General features: G+C 34.4%; 1 protein-coding gene across 2 annotated transcripts; it reads right to left on the reverse strand.

Annotated features, from left to right (window-relative positions):
* Positions 1-78: 78 nt before the first annotated feature.
* Positions 79-17,788, reverse strand: LOC145675959 (uncharacterized). Of its 2 annotated transcripts, none has more exons than XR_014129251.1 (2): positions 16,461-17,788; positions 79-677 (listed from the first exon to the last, which is right to left on the reverse strand). XR_014129251.1 is itself a non-coding variant. In XM_081746776.1 (2 exons), the coding sequence occupies exons 1-2, from the start codon at positions 17,711-17,713 to the stop codon at positions 651-653; spliced, it is 750 nt and encodes a 249-aa protein (XP_081602902.1). In that variant the 5' UTR covers positions 17,714-17,788; the 3' UTR covers positions 79-650. The 2 variants fall into 2 exon arrangements, 1 of the variants encoding a protein (XP_081602902.1); XM_081746776.1 differs by having other exon boundaries at positions 16,991-17,788.
* Positions 17,789-19,015: the final 1,227 nt, after the last annotated feature.

The raw sequence follows: 19,015 nt of genomic DNA on the forward strand, positions 1-19,015 counted from the left end.
AAAACAGCTACACCTACTTCTTCAGTAGTATATTTACTTTCGTATATAACGAAAAATAATATGAATGTAAACACAATATAGGATATATAATTTCTTTATTGAATGGATACAAAATAGTACTATTAGGAGACATGTCCTTAAAGAGTACGCACTTGAAAGTGTCTATGGAGATAAAAGAAACAAAACGTTTAACACATGTCAAATTGAAAGGCACCTTGTTCTTAATATGAAGAACAAGCTGCATGGCAACATTGCTTGCAACCTCCACATTTAATCCAGTCTTCTGTAATTGGGTCTCCGTAGATATCGTAGCATCCTGGGCAGATGACATCTCCTTGAAGGCCTTTAGATGTGGAAGATACAGCAGCATCAAATTTTATGCGCCTCTCTGTTTTGTAACCTGCTTGTGTTTAATTGGTTCCTTGATTTTTGATGCTGCACACTCCACTGTTGCCTTATATGATGCCATTATTTCGGATCCTTTCCATGTCGATTGCGCTTCAACTCATGCTTGGATTTGGGCAGGCGAAACAAATCAGGAGGGATGAGTATATTACATTCTGACTGTTCGTTGCTGCCATTGCCACTTCGACGGTATCCATTTTTAGCCACTGCACTTTTATTGGAACTCATCGGATGTTGAACATTGACTAGTTTTCTCCTGGTGTATTGTTCCCCTGTAAATAAATAAAAACAAAAGCATCTATTGTTACGAAATTGATTTTTTACGTACGCATTTTGTTTGTGACAAAATATGTAAATTCTTACAATTTTACAGAAAAGTATTGAAAAATTGTGATATGAGACATCTTGAAAAATTTTTGCTACATAGAAACTACTGTGTCCCTAAAGAGAACGCGCAAATTCTCTGGGTACAACATAATGGAATAGTTTTCCTTTTTAAATATATTCTGAAATAATTCTGCAAGAATGTGGAAATCAAAATACACCTAATGCTATAGAATATTTTCTGAGAACTCAAGTTCAAAACATTCGTTTTACTTTCTTTACATATTTTTTAACAGTTCAATTATGTGAAATGTTATTAAGAATTTCACGGAAACTTTCTGTGGCAAATAAAGCCATAAGAAAATATATATTTTCTAAATCATTGACTATTTTCAAAATTATGTGAAATTACAAATTTTATGTACAATATTGGTGAAACCACATTACTGTTTACTTCCGTAGTGGATGGAGGTATTTCCATTTTGAAAAGTATTAATTTGTTTATTTGTGCAGCTTTTATTTTTTTTTAATTTGAATTTGTTGAATTATTAATTGTAAATAATTCAGATAAGAGCAGAGAAGAGAAAACAGGCCAAATTACGCTGACTACAAAATCCGAATGAAATAACTACACAAAATTTCGCAGATGCCAGGCGGGAAACTTCCAAAACTTTTAGAACAAAGAAACGTGATTTTCTTAAAAGCTAAAATTAAGGCACTTGAAGATAATAGTAAAAATAAAAACATCCGGAACATGTATAAAGGGATCAGCGAATTTAAGAAAGCCTATCATCCTCGTGCTTATATATTAAAGAAATCTGACGGTACAGTTCTCACTGACAAGGATAGCATGTTAAATAGATGGAAAGATTTCTTTGATGATTTGCTTAACACGAAACCAAAAACTAGTGTGCGTGGAGAAAAGGAGATACCGCAGAACCGTATATTCCAGAAACCAACCGAATAGAAGTAGAAACTGCTATAAAGAAATTAAAGAGAAACAAATCTCCGGGTGTAGATGAAATTCCGGCTGAGTTAATTTTAGCTGGAGGCGAACAATTGTGGAACAAGATAGACAAACTCACTCTCTTTATCTGGAACAAGGAAGAATTGTCACAAGAGTGGAAAGAATTAATCAATGTTCCAATTCACAAGAAAGGCGACAAAACTGACTGTAATAATTATCGAGGGATTTCTCTTCTGTCGACATCCTATAAAATCCTTTCAAATATTCAATTAGCAAGATTGACCCCATACGCAGATGAAATTTTTTGAGATTATATCAGTGCGGATTTAGACGAAATCGATCAACTATCGACCAATAATTTACCATTCGAAAAATACTCGAAAAAAAGTGGGAATACAATACCCCGGTACATCAACTATTTATTGATTTTAGAAAGGCGTACGACTCGGTTAGGAGAGAAACATTATGCAACGTTCTTACAGAACTTGAAATACCGAGAAAGCTAATTAGATTAATTAAGATATGTTTAAATGAGTCCCAAAGTAAAGTCCGGGTAGGAAAATTTTTGTTCACGAGCTTTCAGGTCGAAAATGGCCTGGAACAAGGAGATGCGTTGTCGCTATTATTACTTAATTTTGTTCTGGAATACACTATAAGGAAAATCAAAGATAGCATCCAGGGCCTAGAGTTGAATGGTATTTACCAGGTTATGGCATATGCTGATGATGTAAATTTAATAGGGGGTGATATGAGAACAATAGAAAGAAATGAAGAGATCTTATTAAACGCTTGCAGAGACATGGGTTTAGAAGTAAATGCAGAGAAAACTAGATACATGGAAGCGCGTCGGGACCGTAATACAGCAAATTATGGATGCGTTAAAATATCAAATAATACTTTTGATAAAGTGGATAGTTTCAAATATCTAGGATCAATATTAACAAAGAAAAATCATATTCACGAAGAAATTAAATGTCGACTAAAAGCAGGAAATTCGTGTTACTATTCGGTTCAAAATCTCTTGTCGCGAATTCTGTCGAGGAATTTGAAGCTTAAAATATACAAAACTATAATCATGCCTGTTGTTGTGTATGGTTGCGAAACATGGTCGCTTACTCTGAGGAAAGAACATAGACTGAAAGTATTTGAGAACAAGATCCTGAGACGAATATTCGGACCCAAGAGGAACGGGAATGGGGAATGGAGGAAACTTCATAACGAGGAACTACATAATTTATACGGTTTACCAACATTGTTAGGGTCGTCAAGTCTAGGAGGCTTAGGTGCGCAGGTCATGTAGCTAGAATGGAAGAAAGTAGAAACGCTTTGAAAGACCAATCGGAAAACGGCCATTAGTAAGACCTAGGCGCAGATGGGAGAACAATATTAAGATGGATCTCGCAGAGATTGGAATACAAAGTAGAAACTGGATTAAGTTAGCTAAGGATAGAAGTCAGTGGAGAGCTTTTGTGAACGCTGCATTGAACCTCGGGGTTTTATAGGCCATAGAGTTAGTTAGTTAGTTTATTAATTGTACATAAAATCGAGCTGGAAAAAATGTGTGTTTTCTTTCCTATAAACTGTAGGTGAATGAATCCTAGCAAATGGTGGTAGTGTAGTAAGATTTTATTTTATTTATGTGTAAGTTTTCAGGTTGATGTGGTGGTGTGGATTGACTGTTTGTTCCAACAGAGTATTCAATAGTAAACGATTTAAACCAGCATCTTAGCAGCCCTCCCTTTTTATATATGAAAGTAGAGTCAATACCCGGCTTAGGGAAACAATATCAATAAAACTTATGAAGCAATATCTAATTATTATTTCATTTAAATATGATGTAGATGTATTCAATGCTACATAACACAGAAGACAGCGTGATCGTTGAAACAGCTAATAGTCAAAATATTGAATTAATTTTCTTTACAGAATTATATTGTGAATGATTTCTTTCAAGGTTATACTTTATATGGACAAGTATGATACCTTTTCTTCCTTCTCTTTTTCTTTCTTTCTTTCTTCTCTGTCTAACGACCGTCTCATGTCATCTTTATCCTAGAGACCCTTCATCTGGAAGGTCTCTCTTCGGTAATGTGACAGCCTTATCGAACACACGGTTAATATACTTCACCGTGGTTTCTAAGGAGACCGTTGCTATAGAGATGACATGAGAGGGACTGTTAGAGGATTGGATTCCCAATGGAAGTTTATGTGCTCTGAATTCACCGTTAAGGTATCGGTCCCATCTCATAGAAAGATCTCGCTCGTTGTTGAAAGGGACCCAATCCAATGTACACAATTTGATAACGAATTTGTCCGGTATTTCTTATAATGTTAGTATGTGTATAATCGGCAAAGACATATATGTCGAAAATTTCATGTCAAAAGAGCAACAAATATGAACAATAAAACGAAAATAAATCTTTCTTGTCCATTTAGTAACATTTTGTTTTATTCATTCTAATTTTCGTATTTATAATTCTTTTTCTATGAAATTGACTACAAATGTACATTTCCCTATTATACACATAGTATCAGTATTAAAACTACTGTGCAAAATCATTATCAAATTATATTCTTACAAGAAGACAGTTATAGATATGCGACAATCATTTTGGACATGAGTGTACCTGATGATGATTATTTTACCATATACCAACAGTAATATTACAATATTTTATGTTCATTATATTCTGATTGTTAATAAGAAATTTATGACGATTTTTCGAATATGATAATAAATTATAGCTTAATTTTGAGTATTCAATTCGACATACCTCCAGTTATGTCAGAGGTGCATAAAGAACATTCTCAAATAGTGACATCCACTTTCGTTAATTTTAATTATCACAAAATAATATCAAGCAGACAGGTAGAAAAGAAAATCTTAGACCATATACTGAAATATAAGTTTTATATTATTTTTTTTAAAAAAAAAGTCAATGTTTTATGTCAAGAATAAACATATAAAGAAAAATGCATAATCATAATCGATTTAGCGTTTATCTCTACAGCAGAAACTTATTTTTCGTCTTAGATGGTATTTATGAGTTTAGATAAGCTGGTACTTCGTAGTTTTCAAGGCCTCCCTTTAGATAATTGCATTCATATATCCAATCAAATAACGGAAATTTCGCAGTCTTCGAAAATTAACCAAATGGAACGCCAGGAAATAGAACAGACAATTCGATTGATGTACACATTGATAAATAAGTAGATCGATTGATCGCTGTAATTTATTAAGTCGAAAACTACCGTTTCGACGATTCATCTTATCTGACATCCAAAGATTCATGTCGACTGGATCTTTGTCATTAGTAAAATTGCCGGAATTCTACACTGATATTTTAGTCGATGGAGCCCAAATAGAGTTCAAGTTAGCGCTGATAGAAATCTTCCCTGTTAGATGCTTTGATCTACAAATATTGTACTGCAATACTATCAGAACTGTCAGTTGGAATTCGCTTTTAGATTATAGGATATTCGCATCTCTAAGGAGGCAACTTTATGCACATTTGTTAAAAGACTTTTAAGGTGCAAGTTAAAAGTCTGAAACAATAACAACGAAATTGTTTGACGTGCGGACAGGTAACTACCTCTAGCCGAGTGAAAACCTCACTCGACATTCCTACTTACCTAGATGCTATTTGCATGTAAATACTAGTAGTTCTCGCGGCGATTCTGAAATTATACAATTCAATAAATTAATTGTTGGTGACTGTACATATCTTAATTTGTGAGACATTTGAGAATGATTTTGACTGTGCTGACAGCAAAAGGGATCACACTTCACACACTGCTCTCAATTCATGGTCAATTCTTACGTGTGTCGTAGTGGAATATACAGTATTGCTACCTTTCATTTCTGAGTCTCATGTTCAATCCCTTTGATACATTACACATGTGTATAATGTATCATAATTCGTGAGCTTAGGAAACCCTGTACAAGCTTTGCCTTAAAATGTTGGTTAGTTTCAAGCATATATGTTGTGTATAGTAATACTATTTTCTGGATAACCTTGCAAGAATAATATTCTATTAGTTGTGGGTTAATAGATTTAGTGTGTTATATTATCTATGTGTATATACATGGCTAATATCCTTTTTTTTTTTTTTTTTTTTTTTTTTTGCTTTTTCCCATAAATATTCTACGGAGTAATTCAAAGAATTTGATCATCTAAGACAGCTTTTAAGCAGTACGCCAGCACTTGCGCAACCTGATTTTAGTCTAGATTTTCATTTGTTGAGCAACGCCTGTGCTGAGTCACTGCGTATGCAAGTCGCCGAATCGAACCACATGATCTCTGTCGGTTTCCATATTTGAATTGGCTTCAACCCTCTTTCTTTCTATGTGGGAGATTTTCATATTTTATTCTGTGTCGAAAGACTACCGTCCATTGTATAATTCTACTTTTAAGTATGCCTTTAGTCTTCGCAGTTTAAATGCCTGGAACACTCGTCCTCTATTAAAATTATGGCGATGGGATCTTCAGTTTGTTTATATTCGAGGCTCCGATATTGAAATTTCTGACCTCTTGAGTCGTTATCTTCCCGAGATTCTTCAGGTTAAGGAGTTATTAATTTCCTGACTGTGTTGTGAAGGCCTGGAAAAACCGGAAATTTTGGGTAAAAACTAGTTTTTTCGGTGTTTTCTCGAGCTTGGAAAAAAAAGGAAAATTTGGAAAGAATTGAAATTTTAGAATATTTTACTATATTATGCTCTGAAAATGAAAACTATTTTATATTTACTAATTTAGTTAAGATAATTGAGTATGTCTGTTTTTTGTGTTAGAATAGGGAAATTTTGTGGCAACAAATATATGTGCACCACTCATCCAAACGCTTTAGAGTTAGCACCGTGATAGAATGGAGTTATGACTACAAAAGAAACTAGTCCTAGTTAGCATAATTAATAGACACATTTAAATTATCTTAAGCAATCATATGAAATTCCCGCTTAATGGCAGGGAAATATTAAAATAACGGGGTGAGAATAATTTTAGATATGTTAAATCAAACATACATTTTATAGATATATCTTCCTTGTACTTGGTAAAATTTCCTTAAATTTTAAACCCATTAAAAAAATCATTTGTTCCGAAATATTGACAAAAACCGGGAAATATAATTTGAAAACTATTTCTTTGCCTGATTTTAGGGTCTTTCTATTTTAAATGTGCTCCTGTTGGCGCTGTTGTCGATGTCCGTTTTCGCATACCTCCCTCAAAAGAGGAGGGACTAGTTGCTGTGGCCAGATCCTCCAATAGTTGGACGCATACAGGGTTCTTTCCTCAAAGCAAAGAAAAGGTTTCCTCCGTACGAGGTCGGCGGTGGTGAGGCCAAAGGAAGTTTCTTTTTCCCGAGGGGACAATTGAAATAGAAAGACCCTAACCTTACTTGCTGTAACCTGTCTGCAGCATATATACAATGTATTTCGCTAACAGAAAAATTACTTAAAGCAACAGTTTAATTTTATTTTTTGGATCAAAAGATCCAATATATTTCAGGCAAAAATTTGCTTGTAGGATTTAGATCTGGAGAACTGCATACAGAGTAGCGAAATCAAAACTTTCACTTAACTCAGGAGGATGTACTTATTCCCTACAAAATACGAAAACTATTTAGAAGCCGTTAAAAATTTTGTGGCTCTTGATCCAAAAACTAATTATTGGTCAAGATTGCAATCTTTTGATGCGTTTTTGTGTATCATTCCTAAAGTTCTTGGCCAAGAACCAATCTTTTGATCCATGTTTTTGGATCATTCCCAAAATCCTTTTTAGTTTTCTGATTGCTGGTAAAGTATCTCTTTATTATTTGTATATTTTTCGAATAACTCAAAAAGACATACCTTGTTTACACATACATCACATACGTAAATAAATTTGAGCAGCGAGAAATATATTAAATTGATGAATATGTGAAAATTGCGTTCGTTATTATTACAGACTAGCAGAATATCCGTTCTTTGCACAGAGAGAATACGTTTTATTTTGGACATAAAAGGCACCAAAACTTTCACCAATCAACATATGGACCCCAAAACTATGATGTTCGACACTAATATCAGTGATTTTGAATTATCTTTTACATTTCACCATACCCCCTTAGGAGTGCTAATAGGGGCTAAATTTGAATTTAAACGCCATCTGCTGTTCATCACGGCGACCCCGAAAGCTTAGGATTCGACACTAATATCGGTCTTTTTCAATATTTTTTATATATTTCCCCCTTCCCTCAAGTTGCGGGACTGAATTTGAGTTTAAACGGCATCGGAAGTGTCACTGTTCATCTCAGCAACACCGATGATTATGCGCTCGACTCTACTATCGGTCATTTTCGATATATCTCACCCTTTCCTCAAGTTGCCCCTTGAAAGTGAAATGATAAAGACCATCCTGAACCTCTTCTATGTTGAAAATTTTATCGAGGTCTGTAGGGTGGTTCAAGACTTTTAAGCTACAAACATAGTCACTTTCATTTTGATACATAACTTGTATACACATTTTGTCGCAATAGAAAACAGGTATTTCTTTACTTACAGGTTTTTTTACATTAAGTATATATAAGTTTATATTAGAATATAAAATAATAGTAATTATATGTTCTAGTAAAAGAATATTAGTGAAATTTACTAATGCTCTTTTTTAAGAAGTAATTTGGTTAAAATTAACAAAATTTCTAGAGACATATTTGTTGCAACACAAACACGTCATGATGGTAGACTTGTATGTAACTAAAAGTTTTGTAATTAATACATATCCACGAATAAACGGCTAAAAAGTGCATAAAGGAAATAAGCGTAGTCTATTAATTTTTAAGAAGAATTGTAAGTTTTATTTTCGAGTGCTCTTTCTTAAAAAAGAGAATACTCGCAATATTGAAATTTCTGAACTTACATTTCTCACGTGTTCGAAAAAAAAACTGTTCCATTACTAGTAACATTCGCCTCATACAAAGATTTTTATTTTTTCTCAATTTCTCCGGAAAAAACGGCTTTTCAGCAACAGGTTCAAAATTTCCCGAAATTTTATACTATTCCTGACTGCGGAGGACCCAACTTTTTGAATGTGACAGAGCTCAAGCAAGAGAGAAGATCGGTATTGTATAAGGCTGTACACCGTTTGGAAGGGTAATTAAGACAATACTAGGACATACACGGATAGTAACCTACTCTACACTAAAATTCTAAAAATTCACATGGGTAATGGTTATTCCTACCAGTTCAGTAAATTCCGATGTTTCTGCTATTGTTAGAGACCATTTAGTTGAAATGGTGTTTGCCTTGCCGAGGCCATGTTCCATTGGAGGGGTGAGTGATATTCGCAAAATACATAAAAAAATACCTTTGTGCGCGTACGAAGAACCCATACAGGGTAATTAGAAAGAAACCCTACCACGTCGTCTTTTTGTCATGAGAAACAATGTGTGGACCTAGGATCTTTTCCTGAAAGCTAAGAATATATCTCATTAGTCTTGAATGTTTACAGTTGCTTCGTAGGTTTTTTTTCCGTTACGGACGAGAATAGTAGCAGTTCTTGAAAAGAGGCATTATTATCACCTGCCCTAATACAAGTACTTGATAAGAGACCAAGGACCGCAATTCTTATTATAAGTTTTGCAAGAATTTTGTCAAAAATATCTTATTAGGCATATACTAACTACTCGGCATCTCATGGTATTAATGAATAACGACATCGTGACCGCATCCTCCGCCTCTACTGTGTTGAAAACCAATCCAAATGGCGCAATTTTATCCAATATGTCCAAGATTTGTGTAGTTCTTGGTGTGAAGCGCTTGTATGTACTCCGGCAAACTTGTCACTTTATGCATCAAGACGCTTCAGCGAAAACTTCTATTTGCCAAGAGAATCTACTCTAGTATTTGAAGAGAGGAAAGTTGTAGCGTCTCTCCCATCAGTTCTGTCTCAGAAAGAGAAAAAAAGAATAGACACCATATTTGATGATTCATTGGTCATAGCCAAGACACATCACATTTCCCCTATACCCAAGAAAATCTTTGAAAAATTTGCGCATCACATATGTGAACAGTTACGTCGTGACAAAATTACTTCGAAATTCCGCCTAGTTACAAACGCTGAAATGAGAGAAAATCTGAGTTCAGAATTATTATAATTTAAAATTACTTCGACGCTAGGAAGAAAACAAAACTGTTAAACAAATGAAAAATTGAAAATATTCGTATATATATATATATATAGTAGATGAAACGTGTCTATATTGTGCTGGGTTACGACTAGGTTAAGTATTATTATTATTTTGTGTTTTATGTGATTGTATTCATGTGTAGGTTCAAGATTAAGTTAGATATTCTATTGAGACGTGGACCTACTGATTAACGTGGAATCTGAACCATATGAGTTCCCGCCAGGAAAAAAACCCGGATCTCCTTTGCCAAAGGCACGTACGCTATCCGCTTAGCCACGAAGCTCTAGATATTCTATTAAATTTATATTATAGTATTTTATTGTGTATATCATGTCGAATGTATTTTTATTCTTTATGCCATGTCGCTTTTCCGTTAGAAAGAAAAGAAACTTAGTAGAAAATTATAAGTTTGTAATTTATATCCAAAGGTTCTGGAAGATGATACATATGTCTAATGTATCATGCTGTGTGTTTTGGAACACCTTGTAATATTTGTTTTAAAATATTCTTTAGTGCCAAGTGGATATATTTATGAATTGTGCATAATACTACTACTTTATGGATAACTTTACAAAAATATATTTTATTAGTTGCAGAATAATAGATCTAGTGCAGTCTTATTCACAAGGAGTAACAGATAACAGGTCTTGATGTAGGAGTCTGGGTTATCATGGAAGAAGTCCTGAATACTTACTTGCGCTAAAATTTGAATTTTGTCTTCTGGGGTTGTATGGGCGCAGAAATATATCATTGATGGGCAAATGCATGTCTCTTTTATTTAAGTACACTCTGTAGCAATCTATCAGTAGTATATTAGACCAACTGATGGTCTAAAGGAAATCTAACATCGTAAATAATTTCCCAGATACATATTTCTCTTACTTTTTTACTTTTTAAGAAAGTAAATCCTTTATTATTATCATTCTTGTTACAAGTCATATTTCCTTTCAACAGTACCTGAATACAGTCGTGCAGAGTATGACACCAGCATATTCCAAATAAGCGTGAGTGGCATGTGTTATGATTTACATGTTCTATTGAATAGTTTTTTTTTTTTAATACAAAGTAACAAAAATTACATTCCAATAAAACCCACAAGACTAGTTCTATTTCACACCACCGATTATTTTGTGCAAGCTTTCTCTCTCCAATGGTCAACGCCCTCCACCATTGATTTGACGATTGCTCGAATGGACTTGTCCAATTATATGTACACAAGATAAATTTAATTTCGGTGCATTCCGATAGATAACTTTTATTGTTAACTTTTATTTGCCGGATCAGTGTCTAGACAGAAATATGGGATACGTAATAATTTCATGAGAGAAAAATATTTCGTAAGTTTTAGTTCACTATAATCTTGTTCCTTTCAGTGTCAGTGTTTCTAGTAGACTATTTTTCCTTGGACTGTTTGCACTGTTTACATTTAAGTCTCTTGCTTCAATTGAATTATTTTAGTGTCAATAAGTTGTTATATTGCTAAAATTGCAAACATTTCGATATAAAGAAAGCTAAGGCACTTTGGAAAACATGTGAATTAGGGTATATGTCACTTTCTCACATGCATGCCTGTACAAACCTACGAATTTCAAGTGTTTAAAATACTACATGCCCAACAAATTTGGAGTACTTCGGTTGGAGGTGAATAATGGAAATCGAACAACATGTGGACTCTCATACGTCATTTTTCGTGAGTTTTCCTATACATTATGCTCTAAGTACGGCTCAGGTATTGCTTTATTGGCAAATCTTTATTTAGGCATTTCATTCAATAAATCGCTTTCTGAGAAACTGATTCTTCGGAAATTCTTTGTGTGTCCGAGGAAACCAGCTTATCAAGAATCGAACTGCCTGGAAATTATTAGTGGTGCATGCTGTAATCCTCACTATTCTTATTTTTAACATTCCTTGTTTGAAGTGTTAATAAATTTTTGCCATGCTAATTTCCCGTATTAGCACAGTTCAACATTCTTCAAAACTTAAACATGATATGTATGAAATAATTATGGAAATAAACTTCAGATATCCATACCACATTTCTCGATTCCTGGAAAATTCACCTGCTCAGTCATTAGACCAGGAAGAAGGAACGGTAGGGTGCAAAAATACGAAGGAGGAAACTTCATCATCTTTGTGAGTCGGCTGCACACTCCAGCGAACCAATAGATCTGTTGATTCCTCAATTAAGTAGAATCCGGATATTAAACCAGAGAGTGGGAAGCCCCTACGATCAACCAAGTCACTATGTATCAAAATTAAATAGAACACAAGACATTTAATACGTGAAAAAGCACATCTTATACAGCTCTGCGGCAAGCCTATAAACCTCAAAATTACAAAATATCAGAACTAAGAGAAATAAAAATAATACTTGATTCATTCACGACAACCATCAATAATAATCCAAACTGCTTTTCTTATCACCTTTCCCATCTTACATTTCCTAGTGTGTAATCTATTACAATAATTCAACTGTCGCTAACAACAAGGGCCACTAATATCTAACAACGCCTTGATAACAAACTTCTCTAAATAATTAACCGAATAAAAAAGTTTTCGAATAAAACTTTGGAGTAAGTGAACACTCAATAATTAAAAGTTTTGCAGCTCGTAATTCCACAAATAACTGGTACCCATTTTATCTCTATATCCCTTTATATCAACGTTAAGATAGAATATAACTTAGTTTCTATATCGCAACTACACGAAGAAACAAAAACACTGATTAATTTTTTTATGAAACTAAGTTTAATAAAACATTAACGAAAACAGCAGCGTCACTCATAAAAAACGAAAATCTGCTCATCTGTGAACTCGCCGTGTAAACACAACAAAAACAACTAACAGCTGTATGAAACCACGTGCTTGCAGACAAAACCCATGTTTCAATGCGATAACAATAACGAACCTAAAGGAAGAGATTCGTTCTCAACATCAAAAACAAATTACTGTATCGAATAACAGAACTAAAAACAAACGAAATGCGTAAACAACAACATCATATTCTGATACGCTTATATAAAAAATATTCTTTTAGTAATGAGATGGAGGTGTTATAACTTATATTTTTGAATTAAAATCACAGAATGAAATGAACGGTTACATCATGCATCAGTCTTCTTCGTTGGTTCTTTAAATCGCTAGTTAGAATCATTCTTTTGTTGCCTTACTTTTGGAGTTTCCTCATTTTGGTTTTCACTTTTTCTGCACTGTATTTCGGGTTAGGTGTCGGAGAGTAGGGCTGGAAGTACGGAACATAACATTTTGGATCAATTACAATCATTTAATTGATTCCTGAAAGATCAATACAGACAGCAAAAGCGGACTGCACACATTAACTAAAGAAATGAGTCTTGTATAGAAAGCTTGGAAAATTACGGCATAATCCCGATACTATTGCACAGCTTTACAGCACATACTGCACAGCTAAATGAACTGTGAATATAGTTTTGAAAATACAACCATACAGTGAATAGCTAAGAAGCATCGGAATTAAAAAATGAATCTAATCCAATCTAACGAACGTGAATAATAATTCAATAAATTATTGAAAGTACTACCTTCTTCAAAGAATACTTAAATGATAAGTATCCCCTGACACCTGGTGCTAGTGTTAGAATTCTGTTGGAAAAACGAAATATAATCTTTCAGTTTTTCGTGTCTCACGATTATGCCCTTACGGCTAGGGGAGACGGATGAGTAAGGCAAGTGAATGATGAAGGAAGAATCGGTGGGGTGATAATGTGGGAGAAAATAGAATATGCGGGACATGATATTGTAGGTGGAAAACAGAAAGTGTAATTTTCAGCAATATTATTCTCACACTGGTGCACATTGGACGTACCTCAATAATGGACTCACATCAAGAAGAGCAATTACATAATCCTTACCACACTCAACAATGGTAAATTACACAATTTTCACAAATAAAACTACATAAATTAATATAAATGGATGCTTTCCTCGAATAAAACTTGTTTTGACTTCGAGTAAGTTTGTAAAACCCACCGAAGAAATATGTTGCTATATTTCACAATAACATTGTCCAAGCAAGCAAAATATATAGAAACTTTCCTCTTACATGTATAATAAAGTAGAAACACGAAATAGAAACTGTGCTGTTGACCAAATATTACTGCATAAGAAATTCATGATGAAGTGAACTGCTTGCTATGTGAAAGCAGTATACACAGCGATCATAGAAGTGTTACAAAGCATAAAAGCACACGTAAGGCCTGTGTTTTTATGCCATATAAAGTGTTTTTGCTTTGACTACAACCAATTCATATGACCCTCTTCACGGAACAGTTCAGGAACTATTTTCCAAGGATTCAATTTAACAGAGCAGTCTAACAATCAATTTCTCCAGACAAGCAGTTACGAGGAACCTATTCCCAAACTAATCCGGAGAATAAAAATATCATTGGCAAATGCTTCCTAAAGTGCTTCGGGAACAGGTTCAGGTAAATCAGTTTCTAAACAACGGCAGTTCACAACGTCCGCAAAATGTGCATCAGAAAAGCACATAAACCTAACACAATCTAGTACAAATATTCCAAATTATCCATAATCTACAACTACGATGTGTAATTCTGTAATTAAAATTAGAAACAGTACATTAGCAAAATGCAGAAATATGTATTTTCAAAACTAAGGTCCCAAACTCCCTGAATAAAAGGAAAGAGAATAACTGGATAAAATACAACAAATCAAAACACAATTCCATCCTCACATACTAAACCGTGTGATTCCGTAATTAGGGTTTCTAAGTAAACCTCCCGACAAAATGGTAGACTATCGTAGAGTTTTAGTATTTAAGGCCGTCGCCACAGCAGAGCACGTATGAATAACAAACTCAGAATTACTGATCACATACATGAAAAAAAAAAAAAAAAAAAAAAAAAACTTACCTAATACTCAAGTTCACATTACTGAAAAATGTTCCTTTCCACACAGATGTAAATTCAATCGCAAATTACTACCTAGAATCAACGCATGACCGAAAGTAAGTTTTTCTCGTAATCAGATAGCTCTAACAATTATTTTTTGAATCTAATACAAAGTTATTTGAAAAAGGAATTCAAAGTCCTTGCATAAAATTCACTAAACAGAATCTCAATCTCATTTACCAACCCTTGTCGACATAAAACAGAAACTGAACTACACGCTTCAAGAAATTTGTCTACCAGCTATATGACTAACACAATGACAAAGCGAGTGCAAGCAAATACGAACAGCTGACATCAAAGTAGCAAAATACCACATGACTGTAGATGATAGATACCTAGGGGAAAAAATATGAACTACCACAAACGCATCTCACAACAGACAACGCACCAAAGGGACAAACAGTACCAACAAGAGAACGAACGTAAAAAAAATCGGCTCCAGTCAGCTTTCAGGTCAAAGTAAAATCCCACCGATTTCCAATTATACCCACCGTCTCTTACACGCCTGCTACTTATGGAGGCACATCCTGTCTCCTGTCATGACTATGAAATGAAATGAAGTCTTTGAGTTTTACGTCCCACGGTTATGCCGGTGAAGCTAAAGGAGACGGTGATTATGAGAAATGAGTGAAATGGTGGGATGAAGAAAGTGGGAGCAAACGGGAGAACCCCGAGAAAACCCACGAGCACGTTGTTTGCCCACCACAAAGTCCACATGGCGCGAGCTGGAATCGAACCAGGGACCCCAAGCATCGGAGAAGAACGCTCTACCACTGAGCCATCGCACCCCACTTGTCATGACTATGTTAGATAGCATTCGTGCTTCTTAATGACCACCTAGCACAAAATGCTTTAAGTTGGTCCGGTGTTCTATATACTGCAGTTTTATGCCAGTCACACGTTGCAATTACACTCAGCCTTTCTAAAGTTTATCTGCACCCTTTAATGCAATTCCTTTAAGCAATCACAGCACATTTCCTGCTGAAAGAAGTTGATATTTCACAAAGACAATCCGTAGATATCCTCATATGGCGCAATCTAGTAGAGGAAAGAAGTATTTTTGTAAGCGTTCTGTGATATTTCAGGTTCGAAGGACATGTATCTGATAGGGAACTCTGGCCCCAACCTCCTAAAAAGTTCATATACATAATACTGTATTAATGAGTTGTTTATATTGCTGCTAGGAAACATGAGAAGGTAAACATTCATCGTTTTCGTAATTCCAAACAGGACATAACTATGCAACATTTAGTAGTTGGAAGGTACTATTTTAGCGCAGTAATTTAATACTTATATGCAATCTAGTGAAAAGCAAAGAAAGCATGATGATAAGAAATATTTATGATTAACAGTAAGAGAAAATAAATGTGCAATTGTAGGTAACGTATACTAAAATAACGAGTTATGTTTAGATTTGAGGCCAAAAAGTAAGTAAAAACCAGAAGATTTCGACAGAAATTAGCTAATGTAACATAAGAATTGATTTGTACGTAATTTGAGAGTTGAATCTAACCTAAAGAGTAGAAAGTGTGGTGGAACCTAACCTAACGTAAACAGAAACAAGTGTCTTTGTTGTCCAAAGACTACCATAAAATAGTGTAATTTTAAATTCTTTTTTCAAACTGTTTTTATTCTCAAAAGAGTATACTTACGTTATAAAAGGTCATATCTCTACAGTACCAGTCTTTCACATTAAATACAGTATATGTACAACGCCATTCAAAAATCACAGATAACGTAGATAGTACACAATTCGTAAATATATTACACGGCATTGGAACACAAAACTTTGCGGTCCGCTCAAATAGAAAATAAACTTTTGCAACATTTTATTGAGGTAAGGCACGCTTACACCATAAGTAACAATATTGCTATGTAATTTCTTTTCAATAGTGGGTATTTGCACGTCATTCACCGACTACCAATCTTTCTTTCTAACAATATCAAGGAATTTCAACATAATGTCCTCTCCTTGTAAACGCGCTTCTCTCTTGAATACATAATCAGCCAAATAATTTATTAATTCTTTTCGTCTGTTGTATTTAGGTAGTGATTCCTTTACGTCCCTCCATATCTGTTCAATGAGGTTCATGTTAACTCCCCTTTTACTCTCAACGGTATTTAGAGTATGATTCACTGTTATATGTTTATACCTTTGACGAGAAATGCTTTCGTAACCTACCCAACTATCGCTTATAATAGTTGTTCCCGGTTGAATCCACGACTCTATTAACGTCATCAATGCTGCTTCTTCTTTTTCCGGTACAGTGATCATAAATAATTTTTCAGTCGTCCTTTCAACGCCTGCAAATACCCACTCTCCCTTTCGGAACTTATTAACATCTATTTCTACTATCTTCCCGCTTCCACCAATTTTTCTGCCATTGTCGGTCACATAACTTACTATAGTTTCTTCAACAAAATCCCTCCAGCTGGACAACGTCCCTTTCTCAACATTGTGTTCTTCCTGTATCCTTAGTGAACTTGTGCCTACTAGTATTTCGTACGTAAGAATTAATATCTCCGAAATTGTTAATTTACTTCTAGTAAACCACGATCTCGTTCTTACACTAAACTTACACTTGCACCTTTTTACCACTTTCTTCTTGTTTTTTACTATCCTTTTAATTCTTCCACAACGCCACTGTAATCCGTCAATACTATCGCTTCTTTTTCCTAATCTCATATCTTCATTACATTTTTCACACTTCACCTGATTCTTCAGTAGGCCACTTTCCAGGCAAAAATCCAACACATTCTTCTTATTCGTTGTTAGCAATAAAATAAAAGGTAAGTTCGGTATTCCTTCTCGACCTATAAATTTTTCTTTCACGATTTTTGGTAGATTCAGTTCTCGTTCCAGAACACATTGATATTTATATACTACAGCTGACAAGTCCTCCATATTTCAACACCGGTAAGCCAAGTGTGAGGTACTGATAATTACTCCGTACCTCCATCGGTCCCCAACTAGTTGTTTCACCCGAATGTGACACGATTGAGCAGTTCATGAAATGGCATTATGTATAAATAGAATATATTGGATTACATAACAAGGAATCAATCCATACAAAAAATCTTCACAAAATGCAGCGTACAACAATGTAATACAAAAATGCAAGAAACTATTATAATTGTTATGCCGATTATCGCAAATTAAAAATAAATGCCTTTCCTTTACACAAACCGTTATAAAAAGCGCCCTCAAGTGAAACTTTTTTTTTTTAAATCTAGATTGACATTAGGCCTGTTGTCGCCAATATGAATGATTGTCTAATTTTATTACGGTCTGGGTGAAAGCAACATAAAATTTGCGGTATGTGGAATTGCAATTAAAACGTCATTGTGTTACCATGATAGAATTGTTCAAATACTGATACTGAATTATTTCATTTCCAATTTTTAGAGCGAAATAACAATGTCTGTATTTGAATTAATAGTTTTCAGTCCTTTAAATGCTAGCAGAAGCAATATTTAGGGAAACTACTTGATCATGAAGTGAAAATAATCTTACGAAAACGAAAAGTATGCAAATCAATTTGTTTCTATTATATCCAGTGAATAATATTTTTATTTCTGAGTTCAATACTTTTAGCACAAGTGAAGTCAAACCTTCCATCAAGATGAATTCATGTGTGCTAACTAGGGCCGTGCCGTGGAAAATCAGCGCCCGGGACGGAGTATACGACGGCGCACCCATACATTCCAAGCAATTTTTCCTATTGTTTTCTTTTTTTTTTCAGAATTTTGCCCTCCTTAGTTCGGCGCCCGGGGCCGTTGCCCCGCTCGCCCCCCAAGGCACGGCCCTGGTGCTAACCCAATTTCTTTGAGAAAAGCTCTACATTCTATTTTTATTTTCATTTTGTATTATATTATATGACATATTTTAAATCTCATTGTTATTTAAATATAATATTCTGTAAAGTAATATGAATTAAGTAAGCATTAGCGTTTTCATAGCTTTCTAGAGAAGCTTTAACCCCAAAATTATTTTCCACTGATTACGGTTGGTATTATATTCTTGGACATAAGGAATAACCCAGGGAAATCAGCTCGCCGGAACTTTTTTTTTTCTGTCCCTGAGTTGGCATTTTACTGGGACATATGCTAAACTATTAGAATGTGTTCCTGTGTTGGTACCAGAAAATACATAATTTTCTTTACAAATATTGGAAATTCACACTAAGCATAGATAACTGTACCCTTA

Source organism: Thermobia domestica, chromosome 18 (genome assembly GCF_964235325.1).
Source record: "Thermobia domestica chromosome 18, izTheDome1.hap1.1, whole genome shotgun sequence".
NCBI classification, from domain to species: Eukaryota; Metazoa; Arthropoda; class Insecta; order Zygentoma; family Lepismatidae; genus Thermobia; species Thermobia domestica.

Bases quoted from the DNA above. Each gene is read 5' to 3' on its own strand.
- LOC145675959 (XM_081746776.1), bottom strand. From the start codon at position 17,713: ATGGAGGACTTGTCAGCTGTAGTATATAAATATCAATGTGTTCTGGAA. The intron at 678-16,990 runs GTAGGTTACGAA...ATTTATTTACAG, and splicing joins CTATTATAAGCGATAGTTGG to GGGAACAATACACCAGGAGA.